The sequence below is a fragment of the Ptiloglossa arizonensis genome, chromosome 5, assembly GCF_051014685.1.
Source record: "Ptiloglossa arizonensis isolate GNS036 chromosome 5, iyPtiAriz1_principal, whole genome shotgun sequence".
NCBI lineage: Eukaryota > Metazoa > Arthropoda > Insecta > Hymenoptera > Colletidae > Ptiloglossa > Ptiloglossa arizonensis.
In genome coordinates, this window is record NC_135052.1 from 1,207,787 (window position 1) to 1,229,562 (window position 21,776).

The following is a 21,776-nucleotide window of genomic DNA, read 5'->3' on the forward strand; positions in this document are numbered from 1 at the left end:
TGACAGAAAACTTATTTGACTTGATTAGATTTTTAAATGGTCTATTGTAAAATACTTGAATTATTTCTAAAGCTACATGAACAATTTTAATGCGAAACTTTCAGTCGTGTGATTCAAGTTACTCGATGCATCTCTATAGTATTTCCCATCTTTGTTTCTCTCGAGACATGTGTACGTAATTCAACGTGTCAGAGCATCGATTCGCAGTAAAGAAACCACGTTAGGTTTTACAGTAAAAAAATTAATTGAGAAAGAATCGATTATGAAATATTATTTTCTGTAGACATTCGAATCAAGTATAAGGAAAGAAAATGTATTCCATCGCAGAAGGCTCAAAGTCAAACAGCAAGATTAGGAAGTTATCATGATCACTAGATTAATAATTTGCTTGAAAGAAACGAAAAAAAAACGAAATATTTAAAAATCATCACCTTGTAAAACACAATTTTTATTATTAACATTTTCAAAAGTCTGAATCATGTATTTACAAACTGTCGAATACGAATTTAATCTTTTTTTTTTCAATCTTTCACCTACCTGCAAAGTTTCATTCTAATTGATACACGACATTTCTCGTGTAGGCCACTTGTAAAATAAAATTGCGATGCGAAAGCGTTTCTCGATACTTTGAATATTTTTACCGAGCTGTTCCGATTCGTAACCTAACCCCGTGCTCACGAGGCCAGAAAGAAGGAGACGGACACAGCCGAATGGTGGAGAGAGGGAAAGAGACAGAAAGACGCTTTGATTCAGACGGCCTTTGGCATTTCTCGCGTTCCAAAGTTAAAACTCGCAAGAACCCGTCCAGAAGAATCGTAATTCACTCACGCGCCGAGAGTCATTCACAGAAAATGTATAAGAGGAGAAATACTCACGGCCCGATGCTTCTGAAAGAGGAAGTAACTTGTGGTTTCACTCGATATATTGTCGCAGGAGGGAGGGGAGTCTGCTACCACACGATTTCACGAAACGTCGATGTTACGAATTGTTTCGAGGTATATCCACGATCATGTCGTGTACGCAACAAATTTACGGCGGTTTGTTACGGGGAGGAAAAAGGGAGGAGAGGCACGAGCCATCCCTCGGAACTGTCGGTGACGTCACCGTGATGAATACTCAGGACTTCCGACGTACCTGAGGTGAGGAGATAGTCGCGCGATGCGCTACGAGAACCTCGAGGCACACGATCGATTTACTGCACGTTTACGTCGATCACGTTACCCGCGTACGAGTTGAAATAATGATCCGGTGTTACCGGGCGTATAATGTGCTTCGCAAACTCGATACAGTAAGGTCGAGTTATTTACCTTTCTCCAGACACTTCTTTTCGCTCTCGTGGCCTACACCGCGCGAACACTTGTAACACCACGAGATTATCACCACTCTGACGACTTTGCTAACGCAACGTGCGTGCAAATAATATGGCGATTACAAGGTTGCCGATTTCCGCGTTGACAGTCATCGCTTCGGTGACTACCGTATTCTGCGCTAGCGCAGACGAAAATGCTGTCTCGATCGCCTAGGGTGGAACAGCGACCAACCAGTGCTGCCACGTTATCGTGACGCGTATTATTTCAACTACCAATGACCACACCAGCACCGCGAAAATTTTTTCAATTTAAATATCGTTAACCAATCTATCGAAATGATTAACGTTTCAAAGCTTTTCGAATAGTAAATACTTTATTTCCAAGTCTGAACGATTATAATTCATTTTAAGTCTTGTCTCAGCGTTAATATTGAAATCAAATTTGCTAGATTTTACACTATTTTATAGATTCTTATCCTTCCTAAACAAAAATGGCTATCGTTTCATGTATAAAAACTTATATATAAAAAGAAACAAAAGAACAGTTTATTTTTAATTTATGATACTCAAACTACTTAAGATTCCTTGTTACATTGTTTTTCTACGTATTCAATAGCCATCTGCTGAACACGAGCAACATCCTCACGAGTCCCATGTTGTTTTTCAAAGCTAATGAACTTTTTAAATATGCTCTTCATTTTCCTTGGCGGTAGTGTCTGAACAACTGCTCGCTCCAGTACTTTCCTATAAATATAACAGGACCTTATGTAAATACGCTACTATATTAAAAAAGAAAAACTATTAAAAAAATGTTTACCTTGCAATATCAATATCATTAGATTTGATTAACGAATCAACATAACACGACCATATATCCACACGTTTAGGGTAAGAACATAAAATTTGCTCAAACAAAGTCTGTGCTCTTTCTTTGTCTCCAAACTTATTTTCCAAAATTGCAAACTTTGTTATCAAATTTACATCTGCATAGAATTTATGTCAGTATTATTATCATCATATTTTTATCTTATCTTAATATACTTATTTTTTAATATATACGTACGCTCAGATGCTGGTAGAGATTGCAAGGCTCTTTGCATAATATGTCTAGATTTATCTTTTAAACTCATTTTTAAAAATGCTGTGCCACATTCTATCCATACTTGAGGATTCTGCTTGAACTTTCCTATCATAGTAGTAATTATCTTTTCCAATTCAATTTGCCTTCCAGCTTCAATATGTACAGTTAACATGTGAGTGTACACTTTCAGTGAATCGTTAGTTCTTACCGCCTCTTGGAAAACATTATTTAAAGATTCCAGTGTTCCGAATTTTGATTCTAAATTCAACCAAGCATTCCACACATTTAATCTTTCATTTTCTTCTCGGAAATTAATCATCTTAGTAGCTCTTCTTGCAACTGCTCTTGCTTTCTCAATTTCTGTTGTCTGCAAATGATAAGCCATATACTGTAACCAAATTATTGAACTATCTGGACTTGCTAAAACCAATCTATCAAATTGATCAACAGAATTTGGCAATTGTTTGCTGGCTAATGCTTCTTCTCGTTGGCGAATTTCACGTTCTTTTTGCCTCTCTTGCTCTCGACGTTCAACAGCACTTAATTTTTTCTTTTTCTGCTTTGGTTGTTCCATTTCATCCTCGCTGTCACTAGATGACTCTTTATTTTGAAGGAGATCTAAATTGGGTTTGTCATCCCAAAAAAATCCACATTCGGGTATTGTTGGCTTTTCCTTATTGGAATTATCATTTAAACTATCATTTTCAATTAACTGCATATCCTTTTCTTGTTTCATGTTGTTGGATTTCATTTCTTTTTTTTGTTTAGTGTGTGTTTTATTTATAATTTCTCTGCAGTTTGTGAGCACACTTTTTGTACCAACCGTCTCTGTTTTTATCTTTTTAGCAGGTACCTCATTTTCCTGAAGCGCCTTCTTTCTCTTTAAAATGTTCTTACTTGGTTCTGATACTGTATTGTATTTTGCTTCAAATGCAGATTTAACCATACAGATAGGCACGATATCTGATTCATTTGCATTCAATACAACATAACACCTAATTTTCGTATGAACAACATAGGGTGATAAATCTGGCTGCAAATCGTTCATATGACGCCGAACTGGCATTGCCGCTAAAGAACCTTTACCATGGCCTTTCAATACAATTAAAATGAACCAGTTTGTCACCATTAAAATCTTACCTCGTATTACTTTTCCTTCAGGAAATTGTAATTGCTTATTTTGCTTCATACTTATACTTTTCATTACTGAAGGTAACATAGTCATTTCAACAAGTTCATGTATATAATTCTTCCAAATAATTTTTGCAGAAACTACATCTCCAACTTTTAAACTTCCCGAGTAATGATTCTTGTGCACTATACCCAACAAATTAGTTTGTAATTGAATTACAAGTCCCTCAGGTGTAATTTTCTCAATTTTCCCGGTAACTTTCTGTCCTAATGTAACTGACGAGATTGGCCTATTTTCATAAAAGGAATTTTTAGTTAGTTCTGATAATTTATTAAAGTACAAGCTCAGAGTGTCTACTGCTGCTATCATTCTACTTTTAGAATCAGATAGTTTATTATAAATTTTCTTTAGTGTAAGCGTTAAAGCTAGTTGCTTTTCCTTTTTATTAATGGAGACGATTGTTGCAAATAAAATTTGATTTATATGCAATAGATTAAAATGACTGATATTACTGTACGAGACGTAACCGAATGGTGTGCAGCCTGTAACGGGTAAAATAACTCTTACGCCAGCTGGCTCAATATCTTTAACTGAACAAGGTATACAATTGCCTACTTCTAATTGTTCAAAATTTCTGTACTTTTCTTCTGGTAAAAACGTTCTAGTCAAAATCAAACTAGGCATTGTAGTAAACACCAGAGCAGTGAGAGTATCTCCAGGAATGCATTTTGATGCTAATAAAACAGCAGTTTCCATACAGGGTGACATGTGTCCTGCTGGTAAAAATCCTGTACTAACAGTTTGCCCAACATTTTTATTTATTCTCAAGTACACACCTTGAGTAGATGATTCTGTAATTGTTCCTTCTACACATTCTCCAATGACAAACATGTTTTCTTCTATCTTTGTATTCTTTGTGACTATACTTAGAATTATCTTCTCTAACTTTTTATCTACAGATTCGATCCTTACCAAAACTGTTTGTCCAATGGAATAGTTCCAATTTACATTAGCTGCTTCTTTATCTAGCGTAATACGCGAAACCCAACCTTTGACATCTCCAAAAAATTTTACCAATAATCCATTCTTATTTATTTGAATGATAGTACCATGATGCATTGATCCACATTTTGCTTCTCGTATGTCATGTAGAACAGGTAAATCACTTGTTAGTAGCGATTTCTTCAAAGTGAAATATACTTTATTTTGTGTACTGTTGACAGTTAAAACTTTTGCTTCAACTTCTTTATTAACTTTCAATTTCTTTAAAATGTTTATACCTTCATCAGATACATGTTCTGACGTAACATGGCCGTTAATCTTTCCAGCTTGTACATTAATAAAATGATTTTTCATGTTAATACTTGTAATTTTTACATTCACTATGTCACCAGGTTTAAAATCAGAAAGTGAAAAATATTTCTCTTCCATTAATGAACACTGCATTGTACAAACATAAGTAGCATCCATCCAACAATACGATAACACTCTACATTTATGTTTGGTACCAGGTGCAAAATTCTGAATAATTTTGTCAAAATCAATATTTGTTCTTTTTAAGGGAACAAATCCCCGTATTCCACTTTTAGTTAATTGCAATACAACTCCACCAGATTCTCTAAATAAAGCACTGGCTTCTTGTATAATATCTCCCGATTTAATAGTATTATCTTTAGACTTATCTATTATTAAACTAAAATAACCAAATTTTACAGTTGGTAAAATATATAGTAATGTGCCAATAACTTCCATTTCCTTTGAATATTTAGATAAGGGATTGTTTAAATAAAGTTGATTTATGTAACCTATATTGTTTTTACCAAAGCAAACATACAGTCCATTAGAAAGGACTTTTTTTATATGCAGAACAAATTTCGTTCCTGGCATCAAGTTGTCCAATGACATAATTTCAACATCATTTACTGCTGCGACTAACTTCTGTTTTGTAGATAATTTAATAGTTGATGTGTTCTCACTGGTTTTAATTTCCTCCACATGGCATAAGAGCTGCTTACCTGGAGCTAAATAATATTTATGCATTAATAATCACTTCAATTTCTGTACTTATCTAATTATTAGTTTTACAAAGAATAGACATATTTCACTCACATAAATATTTTTCACTGCTGTTCTCTTTAGTGGGTATAAATGCTCTTACATTTGTTAATCCTGTATCTACAACATAACCATGATCCTCTATACTAGAAACAGTACACACTATTTTCGAACCACTGTCCAAACAACTGATGCTCAAATTTTGATTTATTAGTTGAGGTTCAAGGGATAATACAATTTGCCATTTTTCTTGTGGCTGTATACTCTTTACATAACATACAACATAATCCCCACAAGAATAAAGTTCAGGCAACGATTTAAATTCATTAGACTGGCCGTGTTCAGATTTAATTAAATTTTGTAACAGATTTGTGTATGATTCGCTAATATCCGTAACTTGAACACGACCTACTATACCACCTGGCAAAGATATAATCAAATCGTACTCTGTTACTTCAAAAATACATCCCAATACTACCAATCCTTCACATATTGTTGCATAGGATAATCGGTCTGCAGTGTTAGCAACAAAGTTTACTTTTTCTTCATCATTTCTTAGTGTTTTATTTTTCTGATAATTCTTCTTATTGACTTTCTCGTGCCTTTGAAGTAACTGTTAAAGTAAAAATATTACATCCCTGAAGTAAGCAATGAATATAATAGTTATTTTAATGTATAATATATTTACCGTATTTGAAGGTTTCTTCTCTTTAAGTTTTTTCCCACCTCTTGGAAAATTCTTTAATGTCATCTACAAAAATATGCATTTGATTACTTGTACAAACATTAATATGTAAGTTTGCTAAGTTTTTTTACTAAAAAAATAGGAGCATAAAATCGCGAATTATCAACAATATTGATCATTTATCATACATAATATTGTATTATATTTTTTTTAAGTAATAATGTACTTAATCACTACATTTTTAGTTTACTCATAATTTACCTTTGTAGTTTTATTAAAAAGATTATCTGTCTAAACGTATCACATTTACAGATAGTCACATTACCGCTAGGTTCGTTGTATTTAGGTTATGTTAACAGTAATCAGCGCCATGTGCGTATTCCATTACCTGCGCAGTCAATCATATACAGTTTGCAGCATTAATTTTTTGTTATTGACATTGTCAATCTCAACTCGTTATATGGAATTAAGCAATACTTTTCTTTAAAAAAAACTTTTATTTTGAGTTCAATTTATTACTATATTTGTAATATACAAATTTTAACAGATTACTCTACTTTTACACACATTTATATTTCGTTTATATACTTTTAAATGTACAATATTTATATATTATCTATGAAGCATCTATTATTTTCTGTGTTTCAGTGTTATATATACTGTTTCTTAATCGTTTCAATGGATCATTTATCTTTGCCACTGGAGGTATAAGACCTGCCACAACATATCTGCCATCGTCACATAGAAAATTATAGATACCACACGCGTGCTCTACAGGAAGTACTTCAACTGCAATGCCTTTATCATTGAATATTTGGTTAATTTTTAAAATTTCATTAAAATTATATGCAGTCTCAAGTCCTAGGACTACTACATCTGGCTTTGGCTCAAGAGCAATGAATAGGGACAAGCTTTTCTCATTTATCTCCTTGCCAGATCTAATGTTCCAACACAGAATAGTTTTTGGAAAAATTGCAAGTGGTCCTATTAATATTGAACCATTATTAAACGTAAATCCCATCTATAAAGATAAGACAATCAATGACATATTTTCATAAGAGTATTTACACAAGTTAAAAATAAAATCATTGTATACCGCCGAGCATGATTCTATCATAAGTTTGGGACCTTCGCCGAGGTTAATCATTTTTAACGTCGTTTTGCCGGAACCTTCGTATGAGCTTCCATTCTTTAAATACGAGCAATGAAATTGTCTTTAAATAATTATAAACATTTAAAATGAGCTCTACTCTGACGAGTTATTGTTAGGTGCATAACAAATTTCACATTATACAATTCAGTGCACTTGCTTATCGAATAAAAATATATTCTTCTTTTGTTTATTTCAAGGACTGTACAAACAACAATTAAATATCTCAACCAATGAATCTGTTACTTACCTGATATTTTGTAGTAATCGTTTTATGATAAATGGATTTCTGTTTAAGACCATTATTTTGTTTTTAATCAATATTTAAATTACTAAGAAGAGTTAAAGATATTTGCGACGAACCATCCAACATCAACCTCATAATACACTCAATAGGTGGTTGTGCACATTCAATGAGTCGCATCATCTATGACCATCATTGATAACATTCGATTGGTCGATTCTAATAGCATTGTAGATTTTACCGACACAAAAATATAGAGTTCACGGTGGTATATGAAATCTAAGAATATCCTATCGTAGGCTACATCATGGAGATGTTCGGTCGGTTGCGACGTCCCCTTGCTATTTTAGTATATTTTTAGAAATATCGCATAGAAATACTTTGTCACAGGCGTACAATTATCGTATTTTGACAGAACATTGACACCAATTCGCGACGAAAATGAGTCGGTGCTGTTGGAAATTCGACTCAGATAATAAAGGTAAGCATCGGAATATTGCAGGTTACAGAATGATAAATGTCAGAAAGCACGGTAAAAAAGCGAGTAAGATTCTAGAATTGTTAACTCTGTACTTATCTCTTGTCTGTGATTTGTATGTTTTTGGGGAAATAGTCCAACATACAATTTAATATTACAGACTATTATAAATTCTGAAGAATTGTTCTATAATGTATATTTTAATGAAGTTTCATAGCGTTGTACATAGATCTTGATGAAGAAGAGACAGAAGAGGATAAACAAAAAAAAATATACAGTCACTGGGATCAAACACCTGATATACTCTTAGAAGAAATTTTTTCTTACCTAACTATTCGTGAACGCTATTACTCATCTTTAGTTTGCAAATCATGGTATCGTGCCTTCAAATTGCAAAGTGTATGGTCAACATTTAAATTAGAGGATACTACACTTACTAGGGGCCAATTTAACTACTATAGTGGTTGGCAATTTGTTTTGGATCATATGAGAATATCCAATTGTTTAAATAAAATTGGAAAGAATATTCGATCATTGGTCTTTGAGCCTATGTTAAATTTTTATAATCTTTATGAATTTATGAATATGATATCTTGGTACACGGAAAGACAAGGATCAGACAATACATCAGTGGCAGGAGTCGGTACTTATATTAGGCGATTTAAATTCACATTTCCTTGCAACATGGCAAGCATAGATGATCCTGACCGCATTAGAGTCTTTGGTACTGGTGGAAAATTGCTAGAAGCATTAAAAAGACTTATGCGTAATTTACATAACATAAGATGTTTAGAATTGATAGATCTTATGTTGGACAGTAAAGAAGCTTTACATTTAATGGATGATATTTGTGATAATTGTACACAAACATTATCAAAATTAGTATTAATTAATACTACGAAGTATTATTGCCCCCTTTTACACGTTGGAATATTTATTAATTTAAATGTAAGTTTCATTCGATAAGGAATTTAGAATGAATATGAATTCTTTGATTTCAAATATTTGTTTTGTTTATAAAGGTATTGATTATTAGTCCTCAAAATCTTCACGAAGATGTAATAGATTTAATTGGCTATACTAGATTGAAACACCTTCATATTGTTCAAAATCGCTACAGTCCAAAGAATACCACAATGAGATTGGTAATAAAAATATTAGATTGTTTAAAAACACATCATTTCAAACATGTCATTTTATTTTTAATATTTTGTTGATTCAGCCTAAACGTTCTTCTTGGATAAAAATGAAAGCAAATAATCCTTATCTTAAAGTACATTTTGAAGTGGAAAGTTACAGACGAACAGATATACTTTTACCTATTGATTTATTGGAGCATGGTGATATTCCATGTCATAGTATTGTTGTAAATAATCCAAATACACAGGTCAGTGTATGCTATAAAATTATAAAAATTTACTTTATGATTTAATATTTATAATAAATATTACAGATTTTATCCTCCACAATTCATACTCATGGAACATTTTTTGCATCCACAATAAAAGTATATGCGTTTAAAGGACTGACAAGATACTTCTTACATAGAAATTTTGCACAAAGATTGGATGAAGCATTAGTACAATTCTGCAGAATGTGTCCAAATCTTCACACATTGGTAATATTTTGTGTCTGAACAAACTACTGATGTTATACCCAATAGTTTTTCTAGTATACTGATTCTAACAAAGTTCTTATGGTAACCCAATATACATAACATAAGCTGTAAGAAATATGTTAAAAACATCAAAAATATCTCTTGGACTTTTTAGAGATCTATTTATGTACATATGTTGTGTGGCAATATCAATGGTCTGTGAATAGTACACAAGGCAACAGACTTAGATACAGATCGATTATTGTATCAATGACTTGGAAGCCAATCAGTGGGAGGCAAACATTTTACCATGACACATTTGATAACTTGGCTAAGGATTGGGTTGATATTAGTCCAGTAAAACCGAATGTTTTGATTAAAAGTTACGTGTCTACACAGATTGGTTTCCCCAATATTTTTTAGTTTTTAGTATTATAGCTAATGCAATTGTGATGTAAAAGTAACTAACTAGTGAATTCACGAAAGACATCTGAATAGTTTTAAACTAGTAATCTGATAGAGTTTTATATCCGAGAAATATTTTTTTACAGATGATTCGAGATAAGATATCAACGGCCACGATTTTAGAAATTGTTTCTACCGCCAAAGCCTTACGTTGTTTGTACGTCCGACGAAATGCAGTTTTAAAGAAATGCGATAGGGATTGGTTAAAAATATTGAATTGGTCGCCAGAGCATTATCAATGGATTAAAACAAATAGTTGGAGCTATGAGAACACCCAAAGAGAGGTTTCTAGAATATTGAAATACAGATGGCATATGCTATCCGAAGAAGAATTTAAAAATCAAACATTAAAATTACATATATAATGAACTCGCGTAACTACAGATTTTATTATCTTTTTAATTTGACTCAGCTGTAATGTAAATATAAATATACAAGAAATAAATTATTTAAAAATATATGTTGGATTGTTATGTACAGGAATTGTACTATTATTAGAAATATAATGTAATAAAACTACAAGAATTGCAAGTATTTCACTTTATTTTATTATGTGGTATAATCAAGGTTCCTATGCTGTGTCATAACTTTTTAATTATGTACAATGCCAGTATATATTTTTAACGAAATATTGTACTTAAATAATTACATCTAAGTAAAGAGAATCAGATATAGTATAAGATTTTACAGTAAGATGTTATTTATTAAAGATAAAATATTTGTAGTAACTCGATTATTAAAATTAACAAAATTCATATATATTGTAAACAAAGTTTTTGATATTTTGCATATGCTATCGCAAACATGTTAACGTTATTAAACTTTACAAAACTGTCTATCAATGTCAATAACTTTATTAGATGAAAAAAACAATATAAGGTCATTATCGCACCAAGTTTTATCGTATATACATATTTTAGTTTCGTATATACAAAACTTAAGTAGCACTAAATAACATTATACAACATTATTTTCGGATAATCGAGATTAGATTAAAACAAATCTTTAGTCATACTGAATGAAACAAAATTCAACTATATCCATATTCATCTCTATTTACAATTTAAACTAGACGATTACGAAGAACACAGTATTTAATAGTTTCTCATGATCGAATAGTTATAATAAATAAAAGGTGTAATTCAATTTGCACGATTCTAAAACAAGTTATCTAATGTATAAAAGCAGAAAGTTGAAGAATTACGGTGCCAAGGCTGCTGATCGTTTATCTCTGTTCTTATTGCGCTGAATAGTGCGCGCTTTAAATGCAGCTGCATTCATCAATGTCTATAAACAAAGTAAAGTTAAAAAATTAATCATGGAATCATAAACTCTAATTTATTTCATATTGTTGCAATAGTAAACTTACCCTTTCCAATTTGGTAGTTTTTTGATTATTTTGAACTGGTAAAACTTTATTGCCGAGGTGGAAAATTTCGCGTAAAAGTTGGTTTTCTGCAAGATGAATATTAATACCCGGACCTAGTAGTCTACAGCATGCGTTATATTGAGTTCGTGCACACCATCCCTCTAAATACAGAATTTCTTGTCCAAATTTAACGTGCATCTCTGGTACAACATCTTCCTAATAATGATTGTAGAATAGTAATTAGTAATATAGCATATAATGATGGACAATCTTGATATTTTCATTGCAAAACATACTTCTATGTAATGAAGTATATCTCTGAAATTAGCTCTCTGTTGTTTTCGATCCTTTTTTGCTCTGTACTTGTTAGAGTCTGTAGCTAGTTCTTTTAATATTTCAATTAAATCCAATGACCAACTTTGTTCATAATCAGAAGCGAAATCACGACCAAGTTCAAATATTACAGCAAGAGCTTCTCCAGCTGATAACCGAACATCCAAATGTGGTGACTCAAGTAATTCTCGCAGTCTATTCAGAGAACTAAAATAACATTGATTTTTGTTTATCATTTTATGTCAGTGATCATATATTATCCCAAATAGGTAAGTAGCATGCTAAGGTACTCACGGCATGTAACTATTAGTTCTATTGCTTGTAAATAAATTATGTATATCAGCTGAGGTCATAACTGTTAAAAGAAGTGTCCATGATGAGATTGCTGCTGCATGTAATGCTGCCACTTCAGGTAAAATGTTTGGTATAGCTCCATTTCCTTTCAAATAAGAACCAGAAAAAATACCAGATAGTAACTGTACGATTTCAATCGTGTCTACTGCATCATTGCCTGATAAAAATTGATTCATACTCAACGCCCAGCAACACTATAAATTTTGATTAGAATTTATTATTTACTTGTTAATTTTAAATTTATTATTATTTAATAATTATTTTGTATTTTACCTCAGAGCGAGCTTGAGGTGAAGCTATTGTATCGCTAGCAACAAAAGTCAAAGTACTTTTTAAATCTCGACAAACTGTTTCAGCACTTTCAAATGCCCCCAATTGGACACAAAGTAAAGTACTTAATCTGGCTGCTGTTGACTGTTCTTCACTACGTCCTTTTTTCAAACCTCGCTCTACAGAATCTGTAATGGTCATTTTCCTGTCCTCTACGAAATCTGGAACATACTTGATTGCAAACATTTTTTCAATTCCACTGAAGCAAACTGTTCTGCCTTTTGCACTCCTTTGTGTTAGACCATCTATTGCTTCTTTCAGTTTCTCCTCAAATGCTTCTTGCTGCGAGAACTCATCTACTTCGTTATCATTCATATCATCCAACATGCTGCGATTATCAGATTGACCACTGGATTCGCTGCATGCATCATTATTATTTGAATCATCATCAGATGTTAGTTCAGCTTTTTTTCCACCGTGACCTGTATAAGAAATCCATGGTATGTGTATTGTTAATCCAACTTTGATTATTCTACTTCTAAAGTTTTTAACAAAATACTATCTATGATACTAGCATTTAATTAATTTCATTATATCCTTTTTCCCTAAGGTTAAAAAAAAAGATTAATAATTTTAAGTAAACCAAATTAATATATAGAGTTAATGTACTATAAATATGAAACAAAAGTTTAAAATTTTTAGCCTTCCAAAATTAATATTTATAAGTGAGTTATAAAGATAGTGAAAGGAAATGAGAACAGCTGTTGAAAGTGAATGTTGTGTTACATAATGTAAAGTTTAAACAGCTGTTACTCTTGACATTTGATATAATTGTACCATATGTGATATCAAACAAAATATTATTAATGCATAGAAAATCGAAATTCCAATACTGAAATTGATAATGTTATTCTTTAACTTTTAATTTACAAAAAAAGGAAATGTTTTTTCTTATTACAAGATACATATGGATACATGTTTCCTTTCATCACAGATATTTAAAATGCTAAAACTACATTCCTTAAAACAAGTTTTTCTTTTTAAACGCTTATAACGTAATATAATTCATAAGATAAATATTAATTCTTAAAATAAACTACGTATAATTAATATAAATTAATGGTGCTCATTGAGGTCTAAAATTTCAAGAAATCGCTTCATTCTCTCAAAGCGTTTGAATTCTATCATTGTCGAAAATAAAAATTTGCGTTTGCAAATGTCTAGTGTAATGGTTTAATAAATAGTAAACATTCGATATTGATATATACGATGATCTAAATTTAACGCAAAAGGTTCGGAAAAAACATCACGTTGATCGACGTAAAAGATACGATTCATGCGCCTAACCCTTATCTCGTTTTTGTGATGTACAAAAATGTAAGTGGTTTGAGAAATTCTGATTCCTCGTTATTTGATATGAGAAATCTGATCGACGAAACTAGTGTACCAACGACACTTGTACGATATGAAGCATTCAAAGCATCAAATATTTCCATTCGCTTCCATGCCTAACCCAGAGACCCATGTGCGAAAAGCATGAAAGTCACATGGGTATAGGAGATGGTGTCACGGATGTTGGCTGGCTCGTTTCAAGATAGCTAAGGATATTTCGTGAATCAATATGCGATCTCTTAGTTTCGAAATGAATTAGCGCATATATCCATCGTTGTTAAAAAAAAACGTGCTAATCGACGAAGTACTCATGACGTAAGACGAAATAAATAAGATTTATATGCTGGATGAGTCATTCATTGAGAAGGACAACAATTTAAAAATTATTTGCCACGTGCCCTGACGAAATATTTTTTGCTATTTCAAAAATAAATGTACCAATGAATGATACGTAATAGGAAGACGATTAAAAAAATACGGCAGTTCTTACCGGATTTTCCTCTTCTGCCTCCTTTGCCTGGCATCGTTCTTCACCTTCCTTATTGCACAATTGATACTAACAAAAATACTCGATCAAGAGGGTAAATGTCTCGCACTAGTAATTTTCTTTCGTATACTGAATGCACTGCATGAATTTCTAATAAAAACTTGGTAAAAACTCATTAACATGTTGCGAACTGTTCAAAACATACACGCCGAGACAGCCTGCAACGGGCTTTCTCAAGTGCACTGTCTTTCACGAGCGCGAACGTAGCCGAATATTAACGAATATTCTCGAATAGTAACGACGCATGCGTCGTATTTACAATAAATGTCACACGTGACGAATGAATTTCTCGCTTCCATGATCCAATAGGAATTAGATGAAGTTCGCGGGAACTAAACATCGCGTCTCTGTTGTATGAAACGTTCGTAAGGCAATGAAAATTTAACGCGGGAAAATTTGACGAAGTTAAATAAAAATTCTCATAATTTAAATATTGCATAGTTACAAGCGTAAATAATTTTATTAATAGGGGATAAAGTAAAAGGAAGGAAGATTTTTGCTTGTAAAAAAAAAGTAGGTGTAATCATTAAAGTAATTAGGCACAATTCTTGTAACAACCATATGTTATTTTGTATCCTTGAAGTATAAAAACAATGTTAAAAAAATATAAACAACAACTTTTAAGTTTTTCTTCATAAGAACGACGCATTTACGTTGTGACAGTAATAATGAATCGATGAATTCGTTTATATCTGTGATTCAAAGTTAATAACACATTTTAACTTATTAAAAAAGGAGAAAAGACACAGTATGTCTACAATGTAACAATATTGAAGGTGAATGATGAATACAATTGTGTGATTTGTATTATTGCATATAATTAATAGTATTTATATTACAAGATTGTATTAACCTGCTCAAATATGTAACTATGATACAAAATTTAACATATTCAAAGTGTAGCAAAGTCAAGAAGAGCTAGTCTTATTGTAATTGTAGTTTATATTTAGATTTTGTTTACAGATACGGATGGTCACCTACGAATATGTCAGTCTTTTCTGAAGCACCTCAATTATTAGTAAATATTTTAGCCAAATATAATGGTCACATTTAAATTACACAATAAGCAAAGATTACAAATAGAAAGAAATTATTTGCTATTTCTTGAATATGTCTGACTTTCTTCATTGATATCATCAAAGATAAAGTTATACTTAAAAGAAAAATATCACATCTTGTAACATACTTTATTACAATATATAGTGATTGAAAGAAATGTGTAATTAATTAAAAATTAGTTAATCGCATGTATTCGTTGACGTTGAATCGTGATATGTATACTATGCAAAATTTAATTAGATTTACTTCAGATGAATCTTAATAATAAAAATACTATGCTTGTCGTCGCTAGCAAACTAATTGTAGACCTAGTAGCAGCATTTTTAATTGACATTAAACCTTCACACGGCGTTACTCGTAAAATAAAATTGAATATAGAATCCACAATGTTTGCTGGTGTTGGGTCCGAACATTTTTCCAATTTAGCTACGATGCAAGTTTGAAGCCTGGAAATATCCCTGTAAATACATCATAGAATATTTATTTACTCAAGGATTTAATAAATGAATATAATTCAAAAGTCTAAATCAATGTATGTACCTTAACATTTACTTACATGCATTCCTTTGATCCAAGAACAAGGGATGGAAAGTTATCTAATCCTCCTAAAAGTTCTCCATTAGAATTAATAGGGGGTGCATAACTTCCAAATGTAGCATTGAAACAATTTTCAAGTTCTTGTTGCTTTGATTTCAAACATTCTGGCCCGTTAGCAGATATGAAAACTACAAATAATATGAAATTTATTTAATACATTTATACAATCTAGTTTTATGGAGTTAAACTAGTGCCATATGTACAAACATTTTAATACTTATATACATACGAGCAATGCGATCTCCTTCTTTGAAACATACAAAACTTAGAAGAGAGTCTGTGATATTTTGAATTATTTTCTTATTTTCCTTTTCTTTTTGTTCTAAACAAGGTTCTATGGCTGTTGTAAAGTTGCTCACACATTTTTTAAGAACGGGAGTTTTACGGCAATAATTTTTGAATACAATATCTAAATCTCCAGTAGGTTTATATTCTTCCATTTCTTCCTGCAGTTTTGTGATGTTGACGAATGATTTAAGGCACTGTAATAGTTCATCTTTAGCAAGATCAGCATTCTCAAATGCACCATCTCCTCCATTTTTAATACATTTTTGTTTGAACAGATTCCTTTCCTCGTTAAGAACTGGTATTGAGGATAGATTCAAATTCTCTAAATTTGGGATTACAGATACATTAAGATTGTTTAAATCTATGACATTAGAAACTTTGTTTAACACTTCATCAGTATTTGGTAAATTTCCTTGTGAGTTGGTGTATCCAAGGAGGCCTGAAATAAAAATGGAAATACAAATAATTATAATTTATGACATTCATGAATCAACAAATAATGTTACATTTGTGTTACATTATGTGTGATATTGTATGTAGCCAATGTTTTGTACTGCTTAAATACTTTTTGCATAATTAGTATAATTACAGATTCCTTGTTGAATATTGTAGATTGTTTCATTTTTCCGGCAAAAAATATTTAAAATCACAATGAAAAACTATTTCTAAGTCGAGGTATGCAACTTTTTAACTGAATTACAAATTTCCGACAACCTTCTGAAACACAGGTTTAAAAATTAATTTAATAACACGTCTTGCTCGAACGGAAAAAAATTAGACTTCAAAGGATTAACGTCTACATAGCCTCTGGCCGCCTTTTTACGGCTTGAGCTTCAAATGCCGAAGTTCAGTAGATTAATTTTACTATCTATTAGTTTACCTCGACAAAAGCGGAAATAAACACGTCGTTTACGAATTTCTGTATTGAATTACTCTTTCTATCTGTAATTGCAAATTATCTGTACTTCCGTTTAGATATCTTTCAAGAAGTACGTCATCTACTTTTGCTCCGCGTTAACAAATGATGTTTAGGTATAATCAAAACGTGATTTTTGCTCACGTCTCCATACATTCTACTTTATATTAATAAGTAGGTTATGAAATATATCATAGAGCCTATAGTTAAAAGTTTCAACATGATTTACGAGTTCTAGCTCGTAAATTTAGTAGCACAATATCGATATATCGTGCTTATTGTACATCGTTATATAAGCATACATATTTTGATCTGTGTTTCGTTTGTTTTCCACGAAAAATAATTGAGTAAAATCAAATGTACACAGTAACCGTAGAGTACAAAGTACGGAAGTTGAATCGATATACATTCGTCACACGTGTATCGTAATGATAAGACTTTAGGCGGCGAAAAGAAAAAATCCAGCAATCGATTATGGCAATTGTTGTTCGATACTTATACGAAATTTACGTGCAAAATAATTATTACAATTAACATCACAATTAAGAACTAATTAAGATTCAAATCAATTTTAATCGTTCCTTGAATCAACAATTCGATATTTCGTTGCTGGATTCGATGCACTGACAATGATGTTCTCTTATCGATTATGCGAACATGATCGAAGGTCGCTGTCGTTTCTTGATCACGAATCGACTACGATTCAAGTTTACCATACCGCACTCAGCAGAACAATGCTTGACTCTTAAAAAGAAAACAGGAAACGAATGATCGTATTTCAAACTGAATTTGATTATACACATAACAAACAGTCCCTGACATTTAAACCCAAGCTACCGGTAAATAAATTATTTTTAACGCGAGTACGAAACCACAACACTTGTAAGGTATGATTTTGCACATGTAATTATCTTACAAATATCGAATTCTTTATCAGACTGTCTTTTTCGTTCGCAAATAGCTTCCTTTGTTGTTTTACGTGATACTACGCGGTATGAATCATCGTCACAAATTCTATCAACGAATAGGAAACAAAAATGAGGGACGATCTATGCTTTCGAGTGTAGAAACGGGTCGTCGAACTTACCGCAAAGGAACACCACGGCAGTGGCTGTCGAGTATTTGGTCATTTCCAATTTCTTTTTTTCACAAAAGAATACGTTCGAGCGGGAAATATGGTGACTCTTTTAATGCCAAAACACTGTCGGCGAGTTCTCCGTGAAAAATATGCACGTACACGACACGAGTAAGATGGAAATGTACCTTCAGCTACGCATCACGATTACCATCGTACTGGCTTTATGCATCCAACCTCTCGCTGTTTGTTATGGGAGGCGTATAGCGATGTGTCAGCGTTGCTCGGAAAATCGGTGAAAGGGAGAGGAACGAAAACGAAAGAGTGAGGCGTAAATCGGGAAGCAGAGGACAGAACAAACTAACCATGAACATGCATGAACGACACTCCGATACTGAGCTACTGGGCGCGTGCGCTCAACTTATATAAACTTGATGCATTCCCCCGCCCTTCCGTAGCTACCGTGCTCTAATTTCACGTGGATTACGTTAAAATACCTCAAAGTTTCGAATTTCTGCGGACTTCCGTCGTTTTGACTATCTTGATAGGAAAAGTTGTTGAAGTAGATTAAATTACATAGAACAGAAAAATTGTTTCTTTAGCTTTAAAAGTATGAGCAGTTTGAAATTAAAGGTATTACTGACTCAATGAGCTCGTAAATTATAAAAACTAACGTTTAGAGTAATTTATACATGTGAAAAAAGATGATGAATTATTAATTGATGAAAATATATATTATATATTTAAAAATTGTTACATCATAATTCCTCGGTAATATAGTAATCAGTACTCCTTATTATCTACGTATATACTCATATGATGGTTTAGACTTTAATATTATCTATAGATGTATATACTCATATAACGATTCAGACTTTAATATTATTTATATATTATATACTTATATGATGATTTAGACTTTGAGAAAATAACTGACGACGAAAGTACCTGAAAACAATTGATATAATAGCGTGTAAGCCAGCGCTGTGTAGCGTAGGGGCCCCTCACACGCCTGTTACCCTTTCTAACCGATCATCCCCACACAGCATAAATACTTATATTGCCAGCGCAACCGTGCGACGCTAAAAAGGCAGCCATGACGAGCTAGCGTCTCCGTCATAAGGAAACTCATAGACGATGTTTAGTTTTACATTCCGGCAGGAGTGGGAGAGCGTTAGAGATCTCACGAGGCTTGGCTTGGATAGTAACATATTAAAGAGTGACAACCAAAATAATTGCGCAGATTTGTAGCTTATCAAGTAAAAATAAATAAGACAAATTAAAAAAATTTATATAAAAATGATTTTCTAAAGATGATTTCACTAAAAGATTCTCGATAGTATAGTGGTAAGTATCGTATCTGTCAGATCTTTACAAACTTTTGTAGTAAACTCCAAACAAAAGAAGTGTAATTGTGCAATATATACGTTTGGACGTAGGATGAATACAGACATATATATAGCAGTACAAAGTGCAAACATTTTGTATGGCTAAATAAACAATAAAATAAGTGAAAGTGAGTGTCTCGATAGGCATTCTACTCTCTAAGATCTGCATAAATAAAACAAATAAATTAATTAATGAAAAATCAGAGGATACTCCTGCAGCAGCATATACCTCGATAAATGATCGAATGATACATTCAAACAAATTTTAAAGCAATTAAAGCTACCAGTGCAAATGTCTCCCAAAGATGAAAATTAGAAAATTTATTAATAAAAAACTACGCCGTGAAATTATCAAATAATGGAAAATAATTGCGATTAAATGCTAGGTATATAGTAATTTGACTATGGTCTATAACATCAAATTTATTATAGATTTATGTCAAAAATACTTAACATGACGTTAATTTCGTTAGAATTTTCTTGAACGTTATCTGTTATTTTAATTAGTTGAAAAATAGACACATGTAAACATATATTATATTTTTAGAGTTTTATTTTAGAGTATTTATTTTTACAAGCTTAAATTTAAGATGGGCGATAAAAGTATGTGAAATATAAGAAAATATTATTTAACATTATTTAGTTTAAATTATATTCCAAAGAACTGGAACATAAAATATCCTCGATAGTATAGTGGTCAGTATCTCCGCCTGTCACGCGGAAGACCGGGGTTCGATTCCCCGTCGGGGAGATTTAATTTTGCAAAATTTAAATATTGTTTTTTTTTATATGATAATAATGTACATTAAAATAATTTTGAATTTCTATACTTTCAAATGTGCGGATCATCAACAGTCGAATTTTATTTTGACAAAAGTAATATTTTCGATTCTTTTTAATGTTATTCTGTAATATTTAACGAGTGCAATTAGAAACTGTGAATTTTATTTGGCGGAAATCATCCATTTCTGAGTTATTAATGGTACCATACAACTGTATTTCGATTGTATATATAAATTCGCGGCAACGTGTGTGTGTGTGTGTGTGTGTGTGTAGCACAGCCTAATGTTCTATTAATATCCTGTGAATAGTATTAGTTTTTATGAATAAGAATTAGGTTAAGATTGAGCTAGTTTTTTTTCTTACTAAATGAAGAGCCGCTTGCCGCCCGAAGTGAATGCGATTCATTGCCATCTTGAATATTACGTGAAAATATCAATCCTAATTTATTAAGAAGTTTAAACAACATATTAGTCGGTTATTCTTATGCGTGTAAATGAAACAAAAGATAAATGATGATTGCATGCTGATGCACATGCAATTATTACGTTGCCACAGACGTATATGTACAGTCAAAATGCAATTGTATTGTACAATCAATAAGTCGAAATTGGATGATTTTCGCCAATTAAAATGTATGCCTGCGAATTGTAATCGTCAAATACTACACAATAACATAAAAAAAGTCGAAAACTTTATGTCCACCAAAATGAAATTTAATCCACCGACTTTGGGAAATATTTTTCGCCTCAGACGAGTGCCAAGAATTCGAGCTCACTGTCCCCTTATTTTGTTTCAAGGTCTCAAGTGTTTCTGTCACATCTGTTTTTCGTTAGATTCTCTTGAAGATTATCCAGTTTCAAAAAATATATTTATTCATTATCATCATTATTAATAATATTATTATCAAAGCTTGAATATATATAATTGTATTTTATTTGTGGTTATTATTTACATTCTATGCTATATTTTTTACTGTTTTCACTATAAATAAAACATTTGGAACATTTACATTTTTTACGTTTTGTAACTTTCCCACACAGCATAAATACTTGTGTATATTACCAGAGCAAACACGCGATGGTATGAGACAGCCATGACGAGTTAGCATCTCCTGTGTAAGGAGGTTCATAGACGTATAGCTAGTGTGACATATAGTAGAAGCGGAAGTGAGAATCATAGAAGTCTCCAGAGGGTTTGACTTGAACAGTG

The 21,776-nt window shown here is 32.0% G+C and overlaps 6 protein-coding genes and 1 non-coding gene across 13 annotated transcripts in view; 2 read left to right on the plus strand and 5 right to left on the minus strand.

The window, feature by feature from the left end:
- Positions 1 to 1,494, minus strand: part of LOC143147471 (uncharacterized) — a 31,679-nt gene extending 30,185 nt beyond the window's left edge. For 2 of the 5 annotated variants that reach the window (XM_076312722.1, XM_076312719.1), the window contains exon 1: positions 1,308 to 1,493. The gene's annotated coding sequence lies outside the window, so the exon portion shown is untranslated. Of the gene's footprint in view, positions 1 to 875; positions 1,102 to 1,307 lie in introns of those variants that run through there. The other 3 variants (XM_076312721.1, XM_076312723.1, XM_076312720.1) reach the window with 3 other exon arrangements.
- A 355-nt stretch (positions 1,495 to 1,849) lies between these two features.
- Rrp5 (Ribosomal RNA Processing 5) lies at positions 1,850 to 6,653 on the minus strand. The gene is made up of 6 exons (XM_076311281.1): positions 6,524 to 6,653; positions 6,266 to 6,328; positions 5,632 to 6,190; positions 2,373 to 5,543; positions 2,127 to 2,292; positions 1,850 to 2,053 (listed from the first exon to the last, which is right to left on the minus strand). The coding sequence occupies exons 2-6, from the start codon at positions 6,326 to 6,328 to the stop codon at positions 1,885 to 1,887; spliced, it is 4,128 nt and encodes a 1,375-aa protein (XP_076167396.1). The 5' UTR covers positions 6,524 to 6,653; the 3' UTR covers positions 1,850 to 1,884.
- Positions 6,654 to 6,717: 64 nt separating this feature from the next.
- On the minus strand, positions 6,718 to 7,885 carry LOC143146725 (NADH dehydrogenase [ubiquinone] 1 alpha subcomplex assembly factor 3). The gene is made up of 3 exons (XM_076311286.1): positions 7,663 to 7,885; positions 7,359 to 7,476; positions 6,718 to 7,283 (listed from the first exon to the last, which is right to left on the minus strand). Exons 1-3 carry the CDS (start codon positions 7,713 to 7,715, stop codon positions 6,879 to 6,881), a joined length of 576 nt encoding a protein of 191 aa, XP_076167401.1. The 5' UTR covers positions 7,716 to 7,885; the 3' UTR covers positions 6,718 to 6,878.
- Positions 7,844 to 10,730, plus strand: LOC143146722 (uncharacterized). 3 transcript variants are annotated; one of them, XM_076311284.1, is made up of 6 exons: positions 7,844 to 8,137; positions 8,352 to 9,082; positions 9,157 to 9,279; positions 9,357 to 9,521; positions 9,588 to 9,752; positions 9,907 to 10,112. In XM_076311284.1, exons 1-6 carry the CDS (start codon positions 8,098 to 8,100, stop codon positions 9,952 to 9,954), a joined length of 1,272 nt encoding a protein of 423 aa, XP_076167399.1. In that variant the 5' UTR covers positions 7,844 to 8,097; the 3' UTR covers positions 9,955 to 10,112. The 3 variants fall into 3 exon arrangements, with proteins under 3 accessions (XP_076167399.1, XP_076167397.1, XP_076167398.1); XM_076311282.1 differs by lacking the exon at positions 9,907 to 10,112 and adding an exon at positions 10,283 to 10,730 and having other exon boundaries at positions 7,852 to 8,137; XM_076311283.1 differs by lacking the exon at positions 9,907 to 10,112 and adding an exon at positions 10,283 to 10,730 and having other exon boundaries at positions 7,852 to 8,137; positions 8,364 to 9,082.
- Positions 10,722 to 14,657, minus strand: LOC143146724 (interferon-related developmental regulator 2). The gene is made up of 6 exons (XM_076311285.1): positions 14,405 to 14,657; positions 12,526 to 13,004; positions 12,193 to 12,446; positions 11,862 to 12,105; positions 11,566 to 11,781; positions 10,722 to 11,483 (listed from the first exon to the last, which is right to left on the minus strand). Exons 1-6 carry the CDS (start codon positions 14,436 to 14,438, stop codon positions 11,397 to 11,399), a joined length of 1,314 nt encoding a protein of 437 aa, XP_076167400.1. The 5' UTR covers positions 14,439 to 14,657; the 3' UTR covers positions 10,722 to 11,396.
- Positions 14,658 to 15,254: 597 nt separating this feature from the next.
- Positions 15,255 to 18,801, minus strand: LOC143147111 (27 kDa hemolymph protein-like). Its single transcript, XM_076312045.1, has 4 exons — positions 18,409 to 18,801; positions 16,347 to 16,844; positions 16,077 to 16,245; positions 15,255 to 15,978 (listed from the first exon to the last, which is right to left on the minus strand). The coding sequence occupies exons 1-4, from the start codon at positions 18,449 to 18,451 to the stop codon at positions 15,768 to 15,770; spliced, it is 921 nt and encodes a 306-aa protein (XP_076168160.1). The 5' UTR covers positions 18,452 to 18,801; the 3' UTR covers positions 15,255 to 15,767.
- Positions 18,802 to 20,463: 1,662 nt separating this feature from the next.
- Trnad-guc (transfer RNA aspartic acid (anticodon GUC)) lies at positions 20,464 to 20,535 on the plus strand. The gene has a single exon. It is a non-coding gene; the product is annotated as a tRNA-Asp (tRNA).
- Positions 20,536 to 21,776: the final 1,241 nt, after the last annotated feature.

What these genes read in the sequence shown, in the direction of transcription:
- Rrp5 (XM_076311281.1), bottom strand. Translation starts at nt 6,328, where the DNA reads ATGACATTAAAGAATTTTCCAAGAGGTGGGAAAAAACTTAAAGAGAAG. An exon ending in AGAAGAAACCTTCAAATACG is followed by an intron (nt 6,191 to 6,265) that starts GTAAATATATTA and finishes TTACTTTAACAG; the next exon opens with TTACTTCAAAGGCACGAGAA. An exon ending in ATCTCTACCAGCATCTGAGC is followed by an intron (nt 2,293 to 2,372) that starts GTACGTATATAT and finishes AATTCTATGCAG; the next exon opens with ATGTAAATTTGATAACAAAG.
- LOC143146725 (XM_076311286.1), bottom strand. Translation starts at nt 7,715, where the DNA reads ATGGTCTTAAACAGAAATCCATTTATCATAAAACGATTACTACAAAAT. An exon ending in CGATTACTACAAAATATCAG is followed by an intron (nt 7,477 to 7,662) that starts GTAAGTAACAGA and finishes AATTATTTAAAG; the next exon opens with ACAATTTCATTGCTCGTATT. An exon ending in TGATAGAATCATGCTCGGCG is followed by an intron (nt 7,284 to 7,358) that starts GTATACAATGAT and finishes TTATCTTTATAG; the next exon opens with ATGGGATTTACGTTTAATAA.
- LOC143146722 (XM_076311282.1), top strand. Translation starts at nt 8,098, where the DNA reads ATGAGTCGGTGCTGTTGGAAATTCGACTCAGATAATAAAG. An exon ending in GAATATTTATTAATTTAAAT is followed by an intron (nt 9,083 to 9,156) that starts GTAAGTTTCATT and finishes TTGTTTATAAAG; the next exon opens with GTATTGATTATTAGTCCTCA. An exon ending in TAAATAATCCAAATACACAG is followed by an intron (nt 9,522 to 9,587) that starts GTCAGTGTATGC and finishes TAAATATTACAG; the next exon opens with ATTTTATCCTCCACAATTCA.
- LOC143146724 (XM_076311285.1), bottom strand. Translation starts at nt 14,438, where the DNA reads ATGCCAGGCAAAGGAGGCAGAAGAGGAAAATCCG. An exon ending in ATATACTTCATTACATAGAA is followed by an intron (nt 11,782 to 11,861) that starts GTATGTTTTGCA and finishes AATCATTATTAG; the next exon opens with GAAGATGTTGTACCAGAGAT. An exon ending in AAACTACCAAATTGGAAAGG is followed by an intron (nt 11,484 to 11,565) that starts GTAAGTTTACTA and finishes CTTTGTTTATAG; the next exon opens with ACATTGATGAATGCAGCTGC.
- LOC143147111 (XM_076312045.1), bottom strand. Translation starts at nt 18,451, where the DNA reads ATGACCAAATACTCGACAGCCACTGCCGTGGTGTTCCTTTGCG. An exon ending in TGCCGTGGTGTTCCTTTGCG is followed by an intron (nt 16,845 to 18,408) that starts GTAAGTTCGACG and finishes TTTTTATTTCAG; the next exon opens with GCCTCCTTGGATACACCAAC. An exon ending in AGAAGGAGATCGCATTGCTC is followed by an intron (nt 16,246 to 16,346) that starts GTATGTATATAA and finishes TATTATTTGTAG; the next exon opens with TTTTCATATCTGCTAACGGG.